This window comes from Aythya ferina (genome assembly GCF_964211825.1).
Source record: "Aythya ferina genome assembly, chromosome: 3".
In the NCBI taxonomy this organism is placed as follows: Eukaryota; Metazoa; Chordata; class Aves; order Anseriformes; family Anatidae; genus Aythya; species Aythya ferina.
The window spans coordinates 110,000,319-110,024,804 of NC_140298.1; the positions used below are offsets into that span (position 1 = coordinate 110,000,319).

At 48.6% G+C, this 24,486-nt stretch overlaps 1 protein-coding gene and 1 pseudogene across 2 annotated transcripts; one reads left to right on the forward strand and one right to left on the reverse strand.

The window, feature by feature from the left end:
- Positions 1–6,473: 6,473 nt before the first annotated feature.
- On the reverse strand, positions 6,474–10,310 carry LOC311434900 (ras-like GTP-binding protein rhoA pseudogene; annotated as a pseudogene). The gene is made up of 3 exons (XR_014698892.1): positions 10,192–10,310; positions 8,900–9,540; positions 6,474–8,065 (listed from the first exon to the last, which is right to left on the reverse strand). The product of XR_014698892.1 is annotated as a ras-like GTP-binding protein rhoA pseudogene (transcript).
- Positions 10,311–15,374: 5,064 nt separating this feature from the next.
- Positions 15,375–17,732, forward strand: LOC311433602 (rho-related GTP-binding protein RhoB). The gene has a single exon (XM_084512893.1). The coding sequence runs from the start codon at positions 15,657–15,659 to the stop codon at positions 16,245–16,247; it is 591 nt and encodes a 196-aa protein (XP_084369019.1). The 5' UTR covers positions 15,375–15,656; the 3' UTR covers positions 16,248–17,732.
- The last annotated feature ends 6,754 nt before the right edge of the window (positions 17,733–24,486 follow it).

Here is a 24,486-nt window from a genome sequence, read left to right on the forward strand (position 1 = left end):
GCTGAGCACCCTTCCCATGGAAGGCTCGGTGCTGTGCAGGGCTACCTGCCCGCTTCTGTGCGGGTGGCTTTGGCTTAGACTTGGGTTCCTTCCTGGGGTTTGGCTGGTGGTGAACATGTGGCCTGAAGAAAACAGGAGGAGAAGGGGGAAATGAGAACAGGGTGAACCTGTGAGAGCTCCTGGGAGAGAAAGACCTGGAGATGGAAGAGCCAGAAGTCTGTCAGAGCGGGGACAACACCACAGCCTGCACTGCTATCAGCTGGGGGGGTTCCTGATAGAAGGAGAAAAAGAGTATGGTGAAAATGAAGACAAAAGGGTGGAGGAAACACCCTGGTGCAGCCTCCCTGGCTGGGGAGGAGGGAGGAACAGCCACAGCCACGGGTACCACCAGAAACCCCAACCTGATGTAAGGTCTGCCCCATTTTAATCGCAAGGGGAGCTCCTGCTGTCTGTGGAGCAAATGGGATCCAGCTGCGTTCTCCAAATGCCCTCCTTCAGAAGGAGTTTTCCCAGGTCCTGCTGTTGGGGTTTCTCTGGTGGCGTGCGGCTGCTTGTCTTCCCTCCAGCTCCTGGCCATCAGCATCCTGAGGGATGCTCTAAAGAGGCCGGAGCCCCGCTGCATTTACCTAAACTGCTCCTTCGCAGCATACAGAAAGCAGAGCAGGGAGCCAAGGGTGGAACCTGGGTTCCTTGCGGGCTCCCTGCCCCGTGCCAGAATTATTATGAAATGTTTACTGACTGCAGAGGAAGAGTGCTGCACGCAGAGCTGAAGCAGCAGCCTGCATGGCCTGGTGTTTCAAATCCTCAATATTTTTCCAGCTGCCAAAATGGATTTTTTTTCTCTCCAGGCAGGCATTCGGCAGCAGAGTTAGAGCAGCCCAAGGGGTTCTTGAATCTCGGGCCCATCTCTGGTGGGCCGGCGATGCACATGAAGCCCTCTGTCTTCACAGGCTCCCCGAAGCACGGCCGGTTGCTGCATCCTGCTCTCCCAGACATCTCTCAGCAAGAGCACCGGGTGGGCTGCACGTAACCGAGTGTCAGCGCTGTGTCATCGGGTATGTTTATTCAGCGCGTCCAGATTTTCATACATTAGTGCCACAGGGAAATTCAGCAGGGAATTCGCTCAGGGAAAAAGAAATGTTGCCCGGGACTCCGAGGCTGAGGAATTCAAATCAAAATCTCTTTCCATAAATGCAACCCATTAAGAGTCTCTTGATTGTCTATTTGAATATTTCAATTTAAAACGCTACTTAGAAAGTGTAAATAAAATATTCTTCACTTCTGCAAATTAAATTTATCTGCAGTTGAAGTCCATTGAGAGCTACCCCACGGGTGAATTTGCCCTACATCTCATTTCTGCCCTGGGGTGTTTTCACAGCAGTCTGAGTCATCCAAAGCTCCCAAGCTGAATTAATTCCTGCTGCTTTCTGAATCTCACAGATGATATCCCACAGACAAAGCCACGTCTGTGATTCAGAGAAGTGCTGATTAATACTGAGCAGGAACAAGCCGGGCACCGCTGTTTGTTCCTGGCCGTCTCCAGCCGGCTCTCAGGAGCCGCCGTGGCTTTCTGAAGACCACAAGAGCTTCCAGATGGGGCAGGGGAGAGGCAGAGACCCAGCAGAAGAGATGTGGAAGCCACAGGTGGTGACAGAAGGGTCCCTTCCTCACCCCAGGAGCCAGCCCCAGCCCCGCAGCTTCCAGCACTCAGCACTCCCTGACCAGCACTGCTCTCCAAGGCATCCCCAGATCTTCAATCATAGTTACACCTCCTGCAAACCCAGCCACGTTCCTTGCTCATGCACGTGGTCACGGTGTGTTACCAAGCTTCAACCCTGCCGAAGACTCCATGGGTTTGGCTCCAGCCTCTGCAGCCCACCCTTGCCCTGCAGGGAAGGTTTCTGCTTTGTGCTTTGCCTGCTGGTGAAGCACCGAGCTCAGTTAGGCGGCTGGAGACCCAGGTCCTGCTCCCAGATGTTTTCCAGCCGCTGCTGCAGCAATGCTGGTGAAGGAGAACCTGCTGGAGCCTGGCGTTGCAGACAGGAACCGTGGGAGCATCCCCAGACTTGCTGAGGCTTGCCAGAGCCCTCTGGGGAGCTAGAAGCCCCATGTGGCAACACGAGGTCCTCTGCACCCAGCGAGCTGTGCCTCGGGGTTTCTCACATCCTCCATGCGCTTATAGGGCATTGAGGAGCTGCAGGCAGCAGTGGAGACGCCTCAGGCACATGGATTTTTTTGGAGCTTTTGACTGGAAGCATTTCACATGGGGCATGGAGCAAGTCCTGCCGTGCTGGGGCTTGGCAGCCATGCAGCAGGTGCCCAGGCAGCTCCCCGTGGCGATGGGGAGGCTCTTGGGTTGTGCCGTGGCACAGAGGCAGATGGTGCCTTCAAGAAGATTAACAGCACTAAACCCCGTTTGCCAAGAGCCTATTGATTTTCCAGAAGGGTAACAATTTTTCTCCTTATGTACCAGCCATGAGCCCAACATAATTTGCTGTGTAGCAGGAGGGAAATCGGCTTTCAGCGTGATTTAGGGAGGGCCGTGCTGCATCCAGACACAGAGCAATATGATCTTTCTCCAGTGCTGTTACACACCGCCTTAATATTTAATTAGAAATAAATAACAGTTCTGTTCAGCGCTAATTTGTAGCTGAGTTAGAGGACAGGCCGAATGCCAGCATCAGGTCCTGCACTGGGCGGAAGGCTTCCCGGTGAGTCAGGGTAAGGAGGGAACGGTCCCGGGCTCTTCCTCTGCCTGGGGTCCTGAGATCAGGAGTCTGGGCATGCGGAGAAGTGATAGGGAGAAGTGGTGCTGGCACTGAATTAACCTCTTTTCTCAACAGATTGAGAATCTGGGAGGTCCCCTGGTTAGCAGAATATACCAGACTTGATGGCTTGCTTTTTGTCTTAATATATTTATGTTGTGGACAACCAGCAGCACAGGACAGAGACCTTAGCACCACCAGGAGCTCCTTCTCCTCTGGGGAGGTTCAGCCCATTGTGATAGGGGCTGTACAAACACCTAACAAAAAGATGATGCTGAGTTTGCAGTCTCATCTCATCAAGTCCAACTCCTATCTCTGCACAGGACCACCCAAAAATCAGACTGTGAATCTGAGAATGTTGTCTAAAGGCATCTTGAACTCCGGCAGCTTGGTGCCATGACCACTGCCCTGGGGACCTGTCCCAGTGCCCGACCACCTCTGGGTGCAGAACCTTTCCCTAACCCCCAGCCTGACCCTGCCCTGTCCCAGCTCCATGCCGTTCCCTCGGGTCCTGTCGCTGTCCCCAGAGAGAAGAGATCAGTGTCTGCCCCAATGCTCTCCCTTGTCCACATGGATATCAACAAAGAATTGTGTCAAAAAAGTCCAAAATGTATTACAAAACCAGAGAACGACAGAATGGCTGAGGTTGGCAGGGACCTCTGGAGTTCAACTGGTCCCACTCCTGCTCCAGCAGGGACACCCAGAGCAGGGTGCCCAGGACCACGTCCAGGCGGCTTTTGAAGACCTCCAAGGAGGAGGCTCCACAGCCTTGGGGCAACCTGTGCCAGTGCTTGGTCACCTGCCCAGCACAGAAGTGCTGCCAGGTGTTCAGAAGGAGCCTCCTGTGCTCCAGTTTGTGCCCATCGCCTCCTGTCCTGGCACTGGGCACCACAGAAAAGAGCCTGGCTCTGTGCTCCTTGCACTGTGGGGCTGACCAGGCCTTGTGGGCCTTGAGCTCGGGTTGTACCCTTCCTCACCACACTGGGGTGAAGAGAAAGAAAAGTCTGAGCTGCCTCCCTCTTGTTTCAGAGCACTGTCATTCAGCGTACACTGTGTTACCAGCAGGTCACGGGAAATGTACCTGGACCCATTTGTTGTTTTGAATAGCAAAGCAGTACTTCTATGCAGCATTAATTTAAATTTGCCCTCCTGCAGAAGAGTGGTGGGCAGCGAGCCTTCCGAAAGATGCGTTTTTATGAGCTCTCTCTTCCACTTCTGTCCGCTGATAAATATTTATGTAGACTTTCCCTGACAAAGGCCTTAAACGCAGCCACATTTCATTTCCTCCCCGGGAGAGCAGCAGCAAGGAGTGGTCGGTGATGGACTGGGCAGTGGCACAAGACACTATGGGATGTTTAGAGGGGGAAAGGGAGGGGTCTGGGTAGTTTGGGGAGGAACAAGGGTGGGAAAACAGGGCAGTGAGGGGATGAAAGGAGCCAGGTGTGTGTGAGGAGCTGGCTGGTCGGTATGCCTGGCCGTGCCCCGTGCCTGGTGAGCAGGGCCTGTCTTCTCTCTGCACCCTGCCTGGGTGAGGGACTCAGTTCTGTGTGTGTGTACAGGGACCTGGGAGCCAGAAATCCAGGTCAGGCCCCCCATCACAGGGCCACATGCCTGCGGGAAAGGATTGAAAGGCAGGAAATTGCTCTTTTTAATGCCTTCAGGCTTGCAAACTCCCTCTCAAATTTGGGTGTTGACTGGCAGCTGACCCCCCCTCAGCACCGAGGCACATCTACCTTGTGACACTGCTCGGTTCAGGCACACCTGAGCTAACAGAGCTGCTCCCGATGGCATCGAGCTGCTCAGAAACCAGTCACTGGTGATTCATGAGTCAGATGATCCTCTACCAGCCTGTCTCCTAAACAGGCACAGCCCAGGGGTGTGCTGAGACAGTCACCCCCCAAAATGGTCTCACTGACACAGGAGGCAGCACATGTTCAGCAACAGAGCACAGGGTTCATGCTCTGCTCTGACCAAATCCTGTCCCCATCTCTCCACATGGTGAAACGCCAGATCAAACAGAAATCCCTACAGCATAAAGGGGTGTGAGAGGCCTGAGAATGGCAGGACTGAAAAGCCCACGACACCCTTGGTGTGGGATTAAAATGTGAACACATCAGCAGCATGAAGCTGGTTTCAGTGATGCACATGTCCACTAGCAGAGATGGAGCTGAACAAGGAGGCTTTGAGGCCTTAGGGACACCTAAAAATTTTGTTTTGGCAAATAAAATTCCAGTCCTTCTGCCTTTTCATATGCTTCTCTGAGCTGCTGTGGAGGAATACCATCATCCAACCCCTTATTTCCATCAAAACATATTAACAAATTACAGGCTCTTGTATCAGTTTGTGATTCTGTGAGTGTTTGCGGAGAAACACTCTGAGCTGATGAATTATTTAAAGCAGATGCAGTACATCTCAGAAAATGAATTTGATTAAGTGGAAAGATATTATGAGGAAAACTAAGACAAAAGAGTACGGGAATCTATTTTCATAAAATACAGCATGCTTCCTGGTTCATTGTAATTCTGAGTAAATAGATGAATTAGTAGGTAGACTGATAGATGGGCTACTAGAAGGACATAATATTTACACATGAAATTAATATAAAATAGAGAATGGTCTTGCTAAGCAAGACATATTACCCTCCTTCCAGCCCATTCCCAAAGCAGGCAATGAGCAGCCTACAAACTGGAAATAACAGATGGGGTTTTGTTATTTCAGACTTCTCTTTCCGAAGCCCTGTACTGTGCACCGCACAGGTGTGTTTCTGACTGCTGATGTGTCACTGCAGATGATACTGAAGCATAGAGGTTCTGCCCACATCTCCGTCCAAAACACCTTCTAGATTGTTACGGCTCCCGTGGCTCATCACAATATGTAGAGATCGATACAGAGAAGCCAGGTCCTTGATCAGACCAGATGTGGAAAAAAGTTTGGGGACTTGAGTGTCCACAAGCCTGTCTGTTTTTAAACAAAAATGTCAGCTTGTCTACAAACCTTGTCTTGACCACTTCCTTAGAAGGTACTACAACGCTATCATACAAAATACAAACTACCTCTGCACTGAAAATGGAAAGTTGCTCTCACATATTGTCTTTATATGCCTTAATATTCCTGTGTACTGATTTCCTTCCTTTTGTTCTTTCTTTTTCTTCCTTCATCCATCTTCCTTCCTTCCTTCCTTCCTTCCTTCCTTCCTTCCTTCCTTCCTTCCTTCCTTCCTTCCTTCCTTCCTTCCTTCCTTCCTTCCTTCCTTCCTTCCTTCCTTCCTTCCTTCCTTCCTTCCTTCCTTCCTTCCTTCCTTCCCTCCTTCCTCCCTCCCTCTCTCCCTCCTTCCTTTTGTTCTTCTGAAAGACATATTTATTTGCATTATTGCTTCACTGACATCACAAACAGCCCTGTGGAATGATATATGAATGTCCAGTTAATTTCCATCTTCTCTTCTACAGTATTTATTTCTTCTGCTTTTTATTTTTTTATAACAAAACTCATAATTAATATTTATTGAAATAAAAAATAGAAAAAAATGTAGTAACCTGCTCCTGCAAAAGTGCTCTGAGACATGTAAAAAGGAAAAGCATTTGCATTTTTGACAAAAGTGGCAAAAAGAAGGTTTATACTGCTTTAGCAAGAGGATGATGAAAAAACTCCTCCAGATTTCTCTTTTTCAGTTGCAGAGGTGGATACAGTGAAAAAAAAAAAATTACCAACTTTTTATTTCACATAAAAAAAGTAAAAAGGTTAATGTTTAGGAATAGATACAAAGCCCACTGTAGCAGCAGGTTAATTCAGAGACACACACAGTGAATACTAGGAGTGAAACCAGCTACCTTGATCTTGAACAAAGCACCCTTCTGGAGAAAAACACGGGTTTGCTTAGACTGAAGACAGGTGCCAGCCAATGCACTGACCAGTATCCTTCTCAAAAACAGGCAGTGTAAGCTCAGATTCACCAGGGAGGTCTGTGCTTTCCCAGTAGTGGGAGCAGTCAGTGCCTAGCATCTTTGCAAAACTGCATCTCCCCAGTTCAATACCCCACATCAGAGGCACCTGAGACACCTGTGTTCTTTACCCTATCTGCAGGCTAATCCTGCCCACCCACACATGCACACATAAAATGGAAATAACAATTTGAACCGATCTACATAAATGCAGCTCTTTGAAATGCACTGATGTATGCTATTACCTGAATCTGGAGAGCACTTATGCATAGCGCACGCATCCAGGGAGGAAGGGGAGAACAGATTTAAAATTTGGGTACGATAGCTGGTTGCATAGAGGGGATTGTTACAGACAGAGAGGGGAAGAAATTGAGGTGAAGAATTGTCTCTGGAGGAAAAAGAGAAAGGGCAAGGAAAAAGAGTGAAGGAAAAACAGAACTCCATGAAGTAGATGGTTCACAGTTACTTCAGGCAGCAGTTTAAGTTTCTCAGTTTCGAAGATAACACTTACTTATCACCAAGAGATGGGTTGGTAATTCGTGCTGAAAAGTGCTCTGAGATTCTTAGAATAAAGGTACTTTTGGAGATGTAAAGTATCATCCTTGAAACATTTATAATTATGCCACATTGGGATTGTGAACTTCAAACCTACTCCTAAACAGTAGCAACAACCCATCCAATAATACTCGGCCAACCCTACGCTATACCCATGATACCATCAACAGACAAATCTTTGTTGGAAGAATGGGTAAGGAAAAAAAATATTAAGTGTGAAAAAGAAAAGAATGTTAAGTATTTTACTAGGTCTCTCATCTGGGAAAGCTAGTTTGCTGAGTGTCCAGCTGCAGGTGGCACGATCAACTTCAAAATTTGTGTTTACTCATTTTGTTTCCCTTTGGAAAACTGTAGACAAGCTGCTAGTGATGAGACCACCCATAGGTAAGTCAGTAAAAGAAAATGTTAGACCTCATGTCCTCCTAGTTCATGACAGTTGTGCTCAGTTAGTCCTGCCCCCTTACTTCCAGGATCAGGAGTTTACCTTAGGACTTTTTTTTCTGTCCATTTACTGTGTTATAGCACGTGTCTTCAAATCCTGCATTATTTACCATCTCCCAGACTTCCACATTAATGTCAGCCCATAATTCAGTTAGATCTTTGGGCTGGCAGCAGTCAGTACCTTGGAGAAGGGAAGAGTGTGGAGATGCACCCAAAAATCTCTATTTCGCTCCATCTCTGCGCCTCTCTGAGATCCTCTGCTTAGGTTGACAGCATGTCTCAGTCTCTTTCCAGATTGTTGATGACTTGCAAAGTGGAGTGTGGTTGTTGGCATTCCCCTTACGTCGTGAATTCTGCCTGCAAGTGCTAGGAAAAAATAGGAAGTTTTATGATACATTCGAGCCATAGAGACAAAGAAGTTTAGAAACTGAAGTCTGGTCTTTTTGCTTCTCATACTAAGATAAGAATTCTATCAAGAAGCAGATCCTAATGCAGAGCCAGGCTGTTTTATCCCAATTTATTTACGCATGCCTGAAGAGGTAAAGAGCACTTCCTTCATCTCACTCTATCCTATATATATATCCTATATATACGTTGTATCCCTCATGCATTTATGAAACCAAGCCCAGGCCAGCTCTACGAATGAATCCTAGAATCAATCCTAGAGAAAGTCAGACCTGTTCTGCCAGTAAGAAACCCGCTGCTGGTAGTAGGGCAGACGGCTGGGTATGTGTGTGTGTCTGTGCGTGTCTGTGCGCTGACTCCCTTCCCTAAGGACATCCTTCAAGGAAGTGTACGGAAGGGAGTGAACACCAGCACCCCTTGTCAGCACAGCTGCTTGCCACTGAGCTTTGCTGCCAGCGAGCTGGGATTAGATCCGCTGAGCTCCACGTTCTCGTGATTGTCTCAGCACTGCTGGTTTAGGTTCCTGTCTTAGTCTGTGTCTGTCTCCCTTGACCAAAACACCTCTGTGGAGATCTGTAGCTTGGTCATTTCTATTTCTCAGGGCTGGCGCTCAGCTCAAACCTGGAATTGTGCTCTTCAGCCTATTTTGGAAGGGGAGAAGGAACAAATCCAACTTTTCAAGTGCGAGACTTTGCAGGCTTTCTATCAATCACATAAGAGATTTCTTTTTTCTTCCTGTAGCGTAAAAGCAGCCCTCACAGCACCCACACAACAGCAACAAAGACATCTACTTACCCTTCCACATCATGAAACCTAACAACAAAATTATGTTCGCTCCTCTTACAAAATTTGGCAGGACCTACAGCGTTTCTTTCTCTTCCTTTTCTCATTTAATGCACATTGGGTAATAATCTCCAGGGCTGTATCGACACCTTCTTTTGTCTTGGCAGAACACTCCAGGTAAGCATATGCCCCAATCCTGGCTGCTAAAGCTTTTCCTTCTGTTGTGTTAATGGGCTCATTGCCTGAAGTAGCTAGTTTCTTCTGGATACCTTCATCATCCCTCAGTTCTATCATGGTAGCCACCAGAATAATGGGAACCGTGGGGCAGAACAGTTTGATTTCTGGAACCCAAAAGTCAAGGATGTTTTGCTGCGAGTCAGGCCTAACCACCGAGAAGCAAATTAAAATCACGTTGGTGTCCTCATAGAACACTGAGCGGAGATTTTGGTAACTGACTTCATCCCTCCCTGACACATCAAACAGAAATAGTTTCATTTCGTGCCCATCTACCTCTGTGTCAGTGGCATAAGTGTCGAAGAGAGTTGGCTCGTAGCAGCTGGGAAGCTGTTCGTGACGCAGAGCGAAGAGGAGGCACGTCTTACCGCTGCGGTCATCTCCAACTACAGTAAGCTTTCTCCTAACAGCAGCCATTCCTTGAAAACCAAGATGAAGAAAAAAATGGATTATTCCTGTGCATTCTGTGCATTTGTTTTTCTTCTTTTTTTTCTTTTTAAAGCTTTTGTGAAAGGTAGAAGAAGAGAAGAAATTCTGTTAGCTTGGGATTCTTTCCCTTATATCCTTTTTTCTCCCCATATTTCTGCCTTACCATTGTTCCCTGTTTTTTTTTTTTTTTCCTTTTTTTTTTCTCTTTTAATTTCTCTGATATTAGAATCTTCTGAAATTGCGATTACCTTGCTTTCGACTTTATTGTATATCAAAAAATGAAGGTATAAACTAAATCTGGGTGTAACCAAGATTCCTTCAGTGTCCTGTGTTTCTGTTTTACCATCATCAATGTTATTTATCGCCAGTGTTCAGTCCATAGTAGATTTCATTTCCTACACTGAATGCCTTAATTCTGTGAGTGAGATGGAGCATAAACCACTGTACTGGACAACCATACAGATTGCCTACATTTTTCCCACCACTGTCTGCTCGTGGAATTCTACCAGCGGTGATAGCTATGCTGGATAAATCCATGCTGCTTTTGCTTATAGATCTGTACTTATGTGGGAGGTAAGAAAGTGTCCTCTCTCTTCATATATTCATGGTCATTTTATATGAGATAGAAGTGTTGCACTTACAGGATAGTAATTCCCAGCATCAGTCTTCTCTTTCTTGATGGTCAGTATGAGATTGGCTTCTTCTAATATCGCGGCTGCCTCAGCTTCCTTAGGTCACCGTTTCCATCTAGAGAGATTACCACCACTCTTCAACGACTGTCACGATGAACACTGTATTTAAAGGGATAGGTTGATGTTTCTTAATATAGCCAGCCAATCTACGAGGAGAACCTCATGACATCATTGCTTTTTAAAGAGTCAACTTGCAACAAAGTGGAAGTTACACAATTCATTGACAGATCACAGCATGTTTGCTTCAGAAATTTCCTCATTCTTATTGCAAAAGGCTCATCCTGAGTGAGCATTTCAGTACTGAGTGTGCCAAACTGCTTTTGGAGGGGGTGGAGGGTGACAGAGGAAACGAGCAGTAGAGTTGTCAGACGTGCCTCAAGGCACCTCACAGAACTGAATTCCAGAGTCAAAGAATGGATGAAGCAGGAAGGGATCTCTGGAGATCATCTGGTCCATTCCCTTGCAGGGTCAGCTAGAGCAGGCTGCTCAGGGCAGTCAGGTTTTGAATATCTCCAAGGAAGGAGACTCCACTAGCTCTCTGAGCAGCCACTTCCAGTGTTTCATCATCCTCAAAGTAGTGAAATAAAATCCATGACAGTCTAAAGGGAAAGAACTGTCCAGTGTATTTGATACTATCTTGGACTCCAGAGGTGGAAACTGACCTCCCTGATATCTTGTTGGCATGGGGAAAGTCATTTCTCCTCTCTGTCTCAGTTTCCCTGGTAGACAAAGCCTGCAAGGTGCTTGCATCCACTAAAAACTGAGAGCAAAGGTAACCAGAGGTGGATTACTTTGGTCTCTCTGCAGAGAGAACTGTTTGCACAGGCACTGCTGCTGATGCAGACACTTACCTGCTGATGTTCAGTTATGTGGTCAGCCCGTTTATTTCATGCAGTTACCGAAGAGTTCTTCAGCTGAGGGTTTTTAGGAACTTGTTTTCTTTAATTGGAGAGAGCTGGAGACCTGAAGGAAATTAGTTTTCTGTTGTGGTCTAATTTTACTCTGGCAGACTGTATTTCTTGAGTCCTGTTCACATATAAGCCTGAATAAAATCGAAGTCATTGGATTCTGACTTGCTCCACTAGAAGAACAATGCCAATGGGTCCTGTACAGCTCTTTAGGATCATAAAGGCATTTCTCGTTTGGGATGATGTTCTTTTACTTGTGCTGTACTTAACCTAAATGAAAATATCCAGGCCTTTCCCACCTTCTCTTCTTGTGCCTTGGCATTCCAGTCTCTAGGTAGATCGATCTGGCTTCTTGGCCGAGCGCACTGATCACCAAGGGATCTGAGAGTTGAAGAGCTGAAGATCTGAGAGTTGAGACCCTTTTTGTCAGGGACATTGGAAAGGTGTGAACCTGCTGTGACTTGCAGCAAGTGCTCTGGCTCCTACATATGTCAGAAACTCTTCACAGCTTAGAGATGGACACTTACCATTTCTACCTGTTCGCCAGTATCTTCTCAGAGCTTTTTAGCACTCCAAACTGCTCATATCTAGCAAGCTCTTGCTTCCTTTAGAAGCTTCTTGTTTCCCCGAGAAGCTCTGCGTGAGGCCTGCAGGATGCTTGTTGCTAGCGTTACGGTGCAAGTCAGCGAGCAGGACTCGGTATGCCACTACTGGCACATACGGCTCCCGCAGCGTGTTATGCCACAGCAGGCAATGTACTTACTTGCCTACTTATTGACAAAAAGGGGGAAGATTACCTTCCCCACTGAGCTTTCGCGCTTTTGGTGCAGATTTATGCTCGAACACAAATTATCCGAGTTACAGACATGCCCTTTAGAAAATCTGTTTAGCAAAGAGAACAGGGAGGAGGCACATAATCTGGAAACAATCTCCAGTAATTGACTGAAATTGTCTTCTCAACAACAGAAAAATACCAATTGGATTAAAGCAAGTAAAAAATCCCCAAAGGCTGGGTTTTAATCTCAAAACCACCAGCACAAGCAATGAAAGCAAAGAAGTGGTGTCTTCTTTCTCCTCCTCATACTTTTTTCATCAATCATACCGACGTACGTGGTGCAGCAGAACCAATAAGTTCTCCGCTTAGAGACTGCACATTTAGGGGTTATTGGAAGTGGAGTTTCAGCTTGCTGAAAGAAGTACAGTTTCACATATGATGGAAATTTGACAAGGAAATACAAAAACTACAACACAGAGTTAAGAAATACGTGAGCTGGTTGTGCCACAGCCATGCTTGAATGCAGAACTGGTCCCATTCAACATTCCCTAATGAGAGAAACAAACCACCTTATCCCAGAGCCTGCTTTCATTTTCTCTTCTTCTCAGGTTTTCCATCTCTGCTCTCAGTCACCACTTCAAGAAGGAAGCCTATGCACCTCCACACATCATTATCCACTGTGCTCAGCTACAGGACTGCTGCAGTTCCTCCTTCTGCTGCACTCGCAGCACTGTAACACTGCTCAGATTCCTATTTTCCGTGATCTAAGCAGGAGGAAGAAAGAATTCCTACACACAACTCCTGATTGCTGCTGTTCTTGAAACTGGCTCATTTCATGCTTTCAGGTACAGGCTGATAGGAGGATGCTCCAGAGAAGAGAAACATATATCTGATAAAATATAAATGAAGGCTTCCTCACTCCCACTTGGACAGCTCAATACACCTACCGTATAGTGCTTCCTTCTACTTCAGTGCAAAATTAAACTGGGGGATTTGATAATGAAGCTTTCTGATATTTATGGGCTGAATACACTACAAGAGAAAAGTGGCACACTGCAAATTTACATTAAGTGTGAAACCCAGGCCATCATCATGTCATGGGTAATAAAAAGTACAAAGGTATAGAAGGCATTTAAGTGTAAATGTGTGATAACCACAACACCTCGAGGCCATTGGCTAGGCCAGTGACATGAGAACTGTCTCAGCCTACGTCAATGGCAGGACCAGGCCTGTGGGCATTGGAAACCCCATGTCCTGGAGTTACACAGACTTTGCCGGAGTCCTTCTTGCAAGGTGGGAGATCAAACATTCAGTATAACTGCGTTGAAGACTACAGAAGCAAGATTTTGCTAGTGAGTGAGGCATTCATAGCTCAGGCCACCAGGGGCTGAGAGGTTAACCGGGTACTGGAGCAATATCTGCACTGCTCAATGGGAAGAGCCTCTGCCATCAGTGTGACGTGGGTTAGCTGGACCTTTTCAGAGCTCTTCCTGAGCACAGTTTGGAAGCTGGGATGAGCAGATGGTTTGGACACGGCCCCCCTGTCCTGAAGGCTGCAAGAACTAAAGGGTGTGAGTGTGGGCTGCTCAGGTGTGCTTTCTGTGCACAGGTAGCAGCTAGCAGCGTGAGCAGCGCTCAGCAGGGTGAGCAGCAGAGCGGTGTGCTGTGAAATGAATAAGCTGCTGTTTCCCTGCCTCTCATGGCGCGGCACGGAGGAGACGATCAACATAATTGCTCATTCGGGTGGCTCTTTCTTCTATTTAATGAAGCGTTTTGCTGATGAAAAGACAGAATCAAACGCTCAGGCATGATTCTTCGTGCAAGCCAAAAGGCAAATAAAAGCGAATTCAAACACGTATTTAAGCAGCACCTATCACGAGCTGTAAAGCACTTGCTTGCAGCTTTTCCTGCTGATTCCTCAGAGGTGTGGGGCTTACAGCTAAGTTAGCACAGAGCACCCGAGGCAGCAGGGCTGCCGCAAGGTGGCACTGAACTCCGACGAAAAAAACATCATCCATTTAGTGCTGAGAGCTTCAAGGAACTTAAAAAGAGGAAATGTATTAAGACTCGCATTGTACTGCAAATTGACTCCGCTTGCCTGTCAAAGTGGTTCTGCATGCTTGGGATATTTATAGGGGAAAGACGTACAAGTCTTTTCCACCATGAGAAGGACATGGCAGCATGGAAAGAAGACTTTTACATCAGTGACTTCTTTGGGGTTCGTGAAGAATTTAAGATTGTGAGCAGTGATAATAAAGATAAAGGGACAATGCCAATCCAAAATTTAGCATGTTAGAAGTTCAAAGGTCCTGGAGAGCACTGATGACCGTGACTACACTTTTATAGTTTGCTGTTTGGTCAGTTTGAATTTATGATGGTGACTTCATGGGAAAGATGCTGTACAAACTTCAGATCAAGGTACAAACCCATCCATCACCCAACGGAGAGATGTGTTATTTTGAAAGAGAGAAATAGGAATTACAGAAAAAAGGCTCTCAGAAGATGAATTACATTTCAATGCCTAGGATTAAGTGAGTCGTAAGCGAACTACATGCCCTATTACCACACACTTCTGTAACTCTATGGAAGGCACCTGTCAAGGAATGGGATATGCTCAATGGTGTATTTGGTCTTTAAGTGGGTGTTTTTAAATACAGCTTTTAATAACAGTTGTATTGTCTGGGTTCTGTGCTATTCACTAATGGCAGCCCTGGCTGGCAAGGGAAGGCAAGGTCTGGGGGGTAAGGAGAAAATCGCCTGGGTGGAAATGCTTGCAGGGAAACGAGCTTCAGGCAGCACCCAGAGAACAGCAATAGCTGTGATGGGGACAGAGCCAGCTTTTCAAGGAATTTCAGTGAGCTTTTACAGCGCAGGGCTACATTAACGTGAGCCGAGTCAGTGCCGAGGCACGCAGCCCCAGCCTCCACACAGCCTTTATACTCTTTAATTCTCCACGTTCATTTATTAATTTACTGGCACTTCCCATATCCGTCAGCGTAAACCAAAAGGGCATTTCGGTTCAAGCCTGCTGCTTCTCCCGGCGCACAGCCCCTCCGCTCCCCTTTGCCCAAAGGCAGGACAGGGGCCAATTTTTTTTTCCTCTCAGGACGGGCAGCGGTCGGGGATCCAACCGAGCCCCAAATATTTAACCCCAAACAGCCTCCGCTCGGCTTTCACAGGGTTTCACAGCCGGATTTTCCCTCAGGGGCCGCCCGCCCCCAGCTCTCCCCTCACGGCCGCCCATGGCCCCTCAGCCCCGCGCCCGCCACCGCCCCTCAGCCCCGCTCCCCCCCCCACCTCCCAACCCCGCCTCCCGCCTTCGCGAGCCCGACCAATCGCGTCGCTCCCCGCCGGGGATGACCTCACTCTCTGTCTCCCCATTGGCTGGCTATATTAAGAAAGTCGCGAGCGCCTTTAAATAGCGGCTCGCGGTCGTGGCTTGCGGCAGTTGGCGGCGAGCGGCGGTGCGGGTCGGAGCTCCCTCGCCCGGCTGTTACCAGGCGGCCTCGGCGGCGTTTCCCCAGCCGGGATTTGGGCCCGGCCGGGTTGCACCGAGCTTCCGAGCGTGCCCCCGAGGCCGGGGGGTTGAGGAGGGCCTGCCGGCCTGCCCGCGCGGGCCCGCCTACGCCACGGTGTCCTGTGAGAAGCGAGAGGGAGCGGGGGGCGGCCGCGGGCAGGAGGGCGCTGCCATCGTCCTGCTGCAGGGCAAGGCCAGCTTGGCGAGCTTGGCCATGGCCGCCATCCGCAAGAAGCTGGTGGTGGTGGGGGACGGTGCCTGCGGCAAGACCTGCCTGCTCATCGTCTTCAGCAAGGACGAGTTCCCCGAGGTCTACGTGCCCACCGTCTTCGAGAACTACGTGGCCGACATCGAGGTGGATGGCAAGCAGGTGGAGCTGGCCCTGTGGGACACGGCCGGCCAGGAGGACTACGACCGCCTGCGCCCCCTCTCCTACCCAGACACCGATGTGATCCTCATGTGCTTCTCCGTGGACAGCCCGGACTCGCTGGAGAACATCCCGGAGAAGTGGGTGCCCGAGGTCAAGCACTTCTGCCCCAACGTCCCCATCATCCTGGTGGCCAACAAGAAAGACCTGCGCAACGATGAGCACGTGCGCAACGAGCTGGCCCGCATGAAGCAGGAGCCGGTGCGCACTGAGGATGGCCGCGCCATGGCCATTCGCATCCAGGCCTACGACTACCTGGAGTGCTCGGCCAAGACCAAGGAGGGCGTCCGGGAGGTCTTCGAGACGGCCACCCGGGCGGCCTTGCAGAAGCGCTACGGCACCCAGAATGGCTGCATCAACTGCTGCAAAGTGCTATAGGGGGCAGCTGGAGCGTGGTGCTGGGCACGGTGCCTGGGTCACCTGTTGGTGGGTGGAGAGGAGCTGGGTTACGCACGCACACAGCATCTGCCTGTTCCCTCTGCTGGGGGCCGGCGATGGATTGGGGTGGGGGTTAAGGGAGGGGGCACGCTCCCTTAGCCTTGGCTGAAAAGGGTTGTGCTGGCTCCTCCGTGGGGACAGAGGGAGGGGGGGGTTGCATGCCCTGAGTCTTGGGAATGGGTTGGAGAGAAGCCTTCTCCTTCGCTGGCCCCTGCGAGTTGATCGCTGACTCTCAACGACAAACAGCTGCTGGGACTGGACTGAACAAACGCTGCACCCGGCTCTTCCCCTTTGCCCACCACCTGCTGCTCCCGGCTCCCAGGCGGCCTCCTCTCTTTTGCAAGAGGAGAGCGGTGGAGCTGAGATGCTCCAAGGGACTGGTGCCTCCTGCGTGCATGTGCCTCCCCCGAGGCGGGCTGGGGAAGGGCTGTGTCTCTCGGGCTGCCTGCGGCGTCCTCGCCTCTCCGGCAGGTGTTCTGACCTGCTGTGGAAGTTAGTGCCCCGAGGACCGGGGAGGGAGATCCGGAGCGAAGCCTGTATATATCTTACATTTTTTTCTGTCTTGTGCAAAACTGGGGTAGTGCAGGGGGTGCTTATTTAAAGTGAGGTGGGGAGGGGGGTGCCCAGCTGGGACTTGTGTTGTGCAAAGGAACTTGCCCGAGGCGAGCTGCTGCCTGCTGGCAGCACGAGCCTCCAACTGTCTCCAGCTGCGGGCTGGGAAGTGAAGCTGGACTGCTCCAACCTCCTCGATGTCCATCCTGTTCTTGACGGACCAGGCAGGATGAGCAAGGGGAGGGGGTGATATTGCCATATTATGATCTTGGTGCCTGCTCCTTCATTTGATGTTGTCTTCTGCAGATGCGTTGATTGGGATTTATTTAAGTTTATTTTCAAAAGAAGTTACTTTGCACAATTTGGAGGGTTTTTTTTGTTTGTTTGTTTTTTGAATTAAACACTCAATGCACTTGCCATCTGCATTCAACACTGTAGTGTTGGAAACACTCAGCAACCTCATCTGGGCCTCATTTTTAAAATTGTGACTTCAACACAAGCGTAAATAAAACCACTGTATCTTTTTGCCTTGAAAAAAAATGGGTGAAAACACTGTTCCTTACGCATTGAGTACATCAGACTTTAATACTAAAGGGCAGTTTAAAGAATTTAGGTTTATTTAAAACTTATTTTCACAGGGTAGCAGACCTGGGTGAAAATAATCTTGCGTTTCTCTGGTTCAGAGAACAAATTTATCCATTTATGTTTGTTTACTTTTTTTTTTCCTTCTTCCCTCAACAGTGGTACTGAGACTGTTTGGTTTTGTTTTTAATAAACTGACGTGGCAAAAACTGAGATGTATATGATGTTTACATAAAATTATGAACTGTGTATGCAGTTTTTTATGTAAAGTATTAAAAGATTCTATGCTGACACCTGAGGAAGCAGTGTTGTGATTTACGGAGGCTGGAGGGGTTACAACACACCCTGATGGGGGGGAGCTGGACCAGAGTTTGCCCCATACCCACACGTACTCCCCTTGGTGCTTTCTGTGGCTGAAATACCCCATGGGCAGCTCTCAGGGCTGGTGGTGGTGGCTGCCTTCAGGGGAGCTGGTTTCTTAATTTCCACAGGTGGCTGTGTGGGGGTGGTGGTCAATCCGCCCTGCTTACTGCTTGCCCTCAAGGTGGGCTGGGGGGCAAGGCTGTGGCTGGGGTGAGGGCTTCGCTCACTGCTGCACGTGCAGGCAAAGCTTTGGCTTTCCAGGTGACAAAGCAGGCAGAGAACTGAAAATAGCTAGGCCAAAAGAATTATTTTTCATGATCAGAAGTGAGACAGAAGCAGCTTTTATTTACTGGCCTCCTCTCTGGACAGCAGCAGGGCTCCTGGGCTAGCTCCACTCACTGTAGAAGCCAAAGCCACGGAGCTCATTTCCCAACCACCGTCCTCCTTAATTGCCATGGCCCTGTAAAAAGCCTGACTCCATGCACTTGCCTCTCCTCTCACCCAGCGCCCTGTGTGTGCTGCTCCTGCCTGCACCTGCAGCATCCGTGGCTCCTGGCCAGAGAGATGGGCTGGTGTCATGATGCTGAAGAACAAAGCCCGTGCCCAAAGTGCTGATGTCTCCTTATTTATTTTTTAACCCCAGAAAAACTCCCTTAGGTACCTATGAGAGAAGCCTCAGCCAGATTAACATTTTTCTCAATCTTCTCACCTCCTTTTTTTTTGCGGTGGTGTGAGGAAGGAGTCGAGCCTTCTCTTGGTCTCCCATGTGAATCCTTGCGGGGCACACTGAATTGTTCCAAAACGTTTACCAACACCAAGGCAAACACAACACGTTTGGCTGCGTTTGCTTGTTTGCTCAGGGAGGGCTCTGCCAGCCTCCTGCCGAAAGCAATCAGGCTTTTTTTTTTTTTTTTTTCTGACAGGCTCACGTAACGGGCTCCTTGCTCCACGACTGGGAAGTCGGTCAGAACAAGTGGAAAAACCTGGCTTTAAATTTTCAAGGCTTCAGATACGACACAAGGTGCAGTCCGTGCCGGGAGTTTGCTGTGTGGTTTCACCCGATCCATGGGGAAAGGCAGCTGCGTTTTCACCCGGTTTAGCCAGGACATCCTAACATACCCAAGCACTGTGTTTTGGGTATCAGTCTCCAAGGATTCCCATTTTCCTGGTGTTCAAAGCGAGTTTCTCATCTTCAGGCTGAGAATCCTAAAAAGGTTTTTGGACCTTTGAATTTAAATCTCAGCTTTTAATGTCTAAAGGGCCTCTGCCAAAGGCTCCATTCTTGCAAACTCCCCCGAAGCCTCCTCATCCTGCGTACCACCAGCCAGTGACATTAAAATCAGCGTGGCAAACTTTTGCCTTAAACCGATTGCGACAGCTGCAGAACGTACAAATTCTGCTGGGCTGCAGCAAGAAGTAATCTTCTTGATGTCCCAAAGGTGAAAGCATTAATATTTGTATTTTAAACACAGGGAGATGAGTTAGCGTTGCACCTCTGCATAATTAACTCACCAATATTTCCCACCAAGGTGCTTACAGGGTAATTACCTCCAGTATTTCAGATTGGATGAAGCCTGGAAACAAAGCCACCTTGGGAAGGAAGGTCAGTGGCTTCTTCCATTTCGGAGGCACGGCCACAGGAGCTGTAAGCAGTCCTCGTTTGGTGTGCCAAAACGTGACACATCGTCTTTGGGGCGAGAAAGAAGCCGGTGAAAATCCGTGCTAGTTTTGGCAAAGGGAGTTTTAATGTCGCGTGTTGAAGTCAAACCATGTTTTTGGCAGGTTGTTTCAGCTCTCGTGCAATACAGGGGGGTTGCTTGAATATAAATAGGAGCAGAAATTGTGGCAATGTCTTATACAGCCTTTTGTTTTTGCAGCAATAACTTCATTTGGCTCTCTTTGCTTCACCGTGTATGCAGCATATTGCAAATCCAGTTTAGCAATCCAATAAAAAATGGACACTAATTCCCTGTAATAAGAGGAAAAATAAAGTAACTTGAGGACAACCACAAATATTTTACTAGAATCAGAGTCAATGACTGCAATTCCTTCATAGGTTTTATTCCTTGGATGCAGAAAATAAAAAAAAAGCTTGGTTTGACCTTTCAGATTTTAGCGATCTGTAGCACTGGTGGATCCAGGTCTTTCTTGCCTTTGCTGGTTTTGTAATATCATAAATGGAAATTGCATTGATAGCTCCCTTTGCTATTTTGTAGAGCTAGCTTCGAAGGATCTAAGACTGGACACTTGTGGGGCTGAAGACCACTTTGGAGGTCTGGGTAACCCAGCCTGTGCATGGAGACACTTTACAGCAGGCAGCCAGCAGAGATGTTGGGGAGAGCTTCAAGGAAGCTCGTGGAGATGGTTTGGATCCCACCGCTGTGGGTCTGTTCCCGCAGGGAACCTTCACCCCTCCAGTTTTACCTGTTGGTGAGAAGCAGCGACCAGGCAGATCAAGTTTTGGGGCCACTCGCACCCCGAGCAGAAGCACAGAGCGATTTTCACTCCTTCAGAGCATCCACAAAGCGTTTTGAAGGAGGATTACCAGATGGGTGCCTACAGCACGCACTAAATACACAGACACGTTTTTGCCCTAGCCTGCTGGTCTGCCTGCTTGACACCGAAATCTCAGTGGGATTTCTCCCTAAAATGCTTAATTCTGTTGCTTTCAGGCCATTCATCCTCATTCAGAGTTTGACAGGACAGGGCTGGAGACGGGCATTTGGAAACAAAGCGAATTTCCTGGCGGGCTCATTTGCAGGATAATGTCCCCTTCCTCCCCTGGAAGGGGTGGTGGCAGCCCTGCGACCCCCCCAGGGCACTGGAGGAGCCCTTTCTCCTGCTCCCAAGCTTTTGTGTAGTGGGTTGCAGCCTTCTGTATCCAAGCAGGCTTGAATATATTCATTTTTTTACTTTCCCTCATGATTTCTTTTGATTTTCTCTGACGTTCAGGAGGAAGTGACACTACCATTGCCACCACCTAGAGCACCAAGGGGCTGGATGGGAGCGAGCTCAGTGCCTCCTGATGGCCCAGGACACCTCCCAAGCATTAACTCCAACGAGCTGCTGGCAAGACAAAGACACACAAATACCAGTAACGAGGTGAAAAGGGAAGCAAACTGCAGTAATTGCCTGGCAGCCAGGAATTTCACAAAGGTGTGCCTAATGCCGGGGCTCCTTGCTACCAGCCTGCATGGCTCCCACGCCCCGCAGCATCTCCTCTTGGGTGGGCTCAGCAATTAACACTGCCCTGTTAAATTTGGAGCTCAGTGTGAACTGTTCAGGCTTGAAGAAGGGCTTTGGTGCCTGGAGGCTTCACTGCCCTTTTCAGATGGACCAGCAGGGTTTAATGAAAGGCCATTCCTCCTCTGAGCCTCCTTCATCTGGACTCTTCCTAGTCCTTCAGGGCAGCATCCAGCACAGCCTCCGTCCCGTAGAGGTTAGCCCATAGCAGGAGGGATGTAAATAATGTACTGACACCCTTCCCTTGTGGTCCTGAGCTCGGGCACTGTTCAGCTGTGGGACTTTGCAGTTTGTTTCGGGGTCATTTTGTCGGTACGGGCAGGCTGACCCACAGCGACGGCTTGGCCACGTCACGCTGACGTGGCTGCAGGGTCACTGCAGAAGTTTCTCGTTTTGCTCCCTTTGATCTGTTGAAAAAGGATCAGGTTTCAGGGGAAAATCAGCCCGGACAAGCCACGGAAGGCCGGGATTACTGGCAGCAAGAAGCAGGGTGAGACAAGGTACAGGTCAAGCTGCAGCCAGCCGAGGCTTGGGCCCAGGACAGACAGGGACACACTGGTTGCTTCTTGTTGAAGATTGAATTGTTGAATATTGTCGAATACAGTGGCTACACTCTCAAAAGCTAACAAAACAAAAAAAAAGAAAGTGCTCACACTCCAAAATTTGCTGGGTTGGGGAATGAATCAAAGCCTGCAGGGCTGGGGGCTGCCCAGGACTCATGTCTCAGCATCCCTGCGGGGAGGCGCCCGTGGATGCTGCCTGCTCTGCAAAATGAAGAGTGGGCTTCTCAACCCTAACAATGCCAACAAAGGAGAGCAAACTCAAGCAAAGGTTGCAAAAAGATTGCTTTTCTAGTGCAGAAGCATTTGTTGGGCAAGGCGACAAGGTATTAATTCGAGGCTTCGTGAAGTTATAATAATCCTGTCCTTCCAGCTAAGGTGTGCTGTTGTCTTTGTTGTGCAAACATAATCAGATTTTAAGCCGTTTTCTACCCAGAGTGAAGCCCTGGTGGATTTGTGACTGTCGGTAATGGGCATTTCTGGACCAGGGAAATGTTGCAGGTATGTTGTAGGTGATAGTTGGTGGGTGATATTTGTCTGGACAAAAGGTAGCTCTGCAAAATCATATGCAAATAGCTATGCTAATGGGATCACTTCACCCATGACACCTGCAGGATGTAAATTTTCCAGAATTTGGGACTTTCATAACTGTTCTGCAGAATTTCCTGACGTCTCTCATAAAGCTCCTCAGCCTTTCTTTTATATTTTAAACAGCACAGATGAGACAACTCCCGTTGTGCCTGGAAATGGTACTATAAAAATAATGAATAGCCCTGAAGGAAAATAAAATAAAATAAACAAAACACAAAACACCAGTTCCCAAGAACCCATTAGATGCTTTCAGCAAAAATCCCCCAGTGCAGAAGGCGTCGCGGCAGCGCCCAGCCACGCTGCTGAGTTACTGGGGTGCCTGAGACTGGTTCCCAACCAGCCTGGTCCCTTGGCTAAGGGCTGCAGATCCTAGGAAGCAGCAGCCCTGCTTTTTCTAACGGATGACGGCTTGGCAGAGGCTTTTCCTTCCCCGTGAGTCCTTCTATCCTGAGCTGTGTCTCTGTGGAGCACAGCACTGAATGGGAAAGCACAGCCCAAGGAAGAGGCAGTGATAGTTTTCCTCTTTATCTTTGCTGGATGAAGTGCTTGCCACCAAGCAGAGGTTTGGTCTAACAGAAGCTGTCTGCCAATCCAGAAGAAATTCATGTTGGTGTTTTCACCTGAACTAATCTCTGTGTTAACCCAGCCTTAGACCAGGTGACCTCCTGAGATTCCTCCAACCTAAATTATGCTGATCTTGTAAGTCGAGGCTTAGCTGACACTCACAAAGGTCCTGGTGGCTGTCCTACCCACCACACTATGCAGGAGAGTTTGTCAGAAGTGACCTCTTTCCATCCTGATAAATTGACAGGTTTTTAATTGTTTTCTCCCCAAACCTCTACTTCTGACACCAGAAAGCTGCTCTGGGCATCACCTTCTTGTGCTTAAAATCTGAGCTTCTGCCTATGGGCTGCTGATAGATGCCCATTTGTTAATGTGCCTTTACCCTGCTATAGAAAAACCATGTTTCTAAATTACTGAACACATATTTGCTGTCTGTACAAACTGAAGGGAGCTACCAGATCAAATCGGTTCTTAAATGGGAAGCATTAAAGTCCTACAAATGGACTGAATATCCTAAATGTCCACTGATGCTCACAAATTTCTTGTGTACCTCCCAGTCATTCCTGGCTGATTGTTCTCTCTTTTTTTTTTTTTTTTTTTTTTTTTTTTTTAGAAAGCAGGTAGATGTTACTTGTCTTGGCAAGCCCCTGGGGTTTGGTCCTTTCCTAAATGTTCTTGGAGGAACTGCAGCCTGGTGGATGTCCCAGTCTGTGAATTTGCCTTTCAGGGTGGAAAATTTTCAGCTGGACTTCTCCTAGGGAGATGTTTCAGTCCCTGATTTCCTCTTGAGCATCTCTGGAGGAGATCCATCATCCCTATGGTGCAGCAAAAGCACGAGCAGGCAAACTCTTGGACTATTAATCTTGACTATTCCCCTTGGCTTTGCGCCAAACCATCTCACCTTTGTTTATGGATGCTTTTGTCCCGGTGCACAATGCGGATCCAAATATAAGGTGCTCCTCCTGGCCAGGGAAGACAACCGGGAGGATTCGGGTGGCTGCGCCCCAGGGCACATGCAGGGAGGATGCAGCCCAGGGGCACGGGGCTGTGCTCGAAGCAGAGCCCGTGCCTTCTGCCAGCAAGGAGGCAAAATCAGACCAGGGAAGGTGAGAGGGAGCTGAGTCACCGCTGCTTCTCACGCTCTGCCTGTTTCTGTGGCCAAACCAGCTGATTTTATTTTCCATCGCTGTCAGTCACGGAAAGCAGCTTTGTTCTTCTCTTCTAAATGAGGAGCTGGAAATGGCATTGAAAGCCTGCAAATGCCTATTCGTGATCAGGACTGATGGAGCTAGACTGTGCTGGTAAAATGTTTACTCCTACACCTCCAGGAGCTCAGCTTCGCTTGGCAAGGTCGACAAATCACTCGTAGCAAACCGTGCTGCCATGCTGAGGTGCGTGCCCTGCTCAGGCTGCAGGCAGCAGTGTAAGGAAGGGGTGCTTCCTAGGTGAGCAAATGATGGTGTGTGTAGGGAATTACTTGCTTCTCAAGCTTGTTCAGTGTCTTCATTTAGCCAGAATTATTCCTGCTTCCTCTCAAGATTTTCTCCCCGCTGGTTTTGGCACGTGCATGGGTCTTCAACATCCCGATGCTCTGCTGCCCGTGAGCCTGTGCTGCCATCACTGCCCCATGCTGTGTCCAGCAGATCAGACTGGATGAGACTCACAGCTCTGTGGCTCTGGGTTCCTCTCCCACATTGTTAAGCGAGCAGCTTCATTGCTTGCTT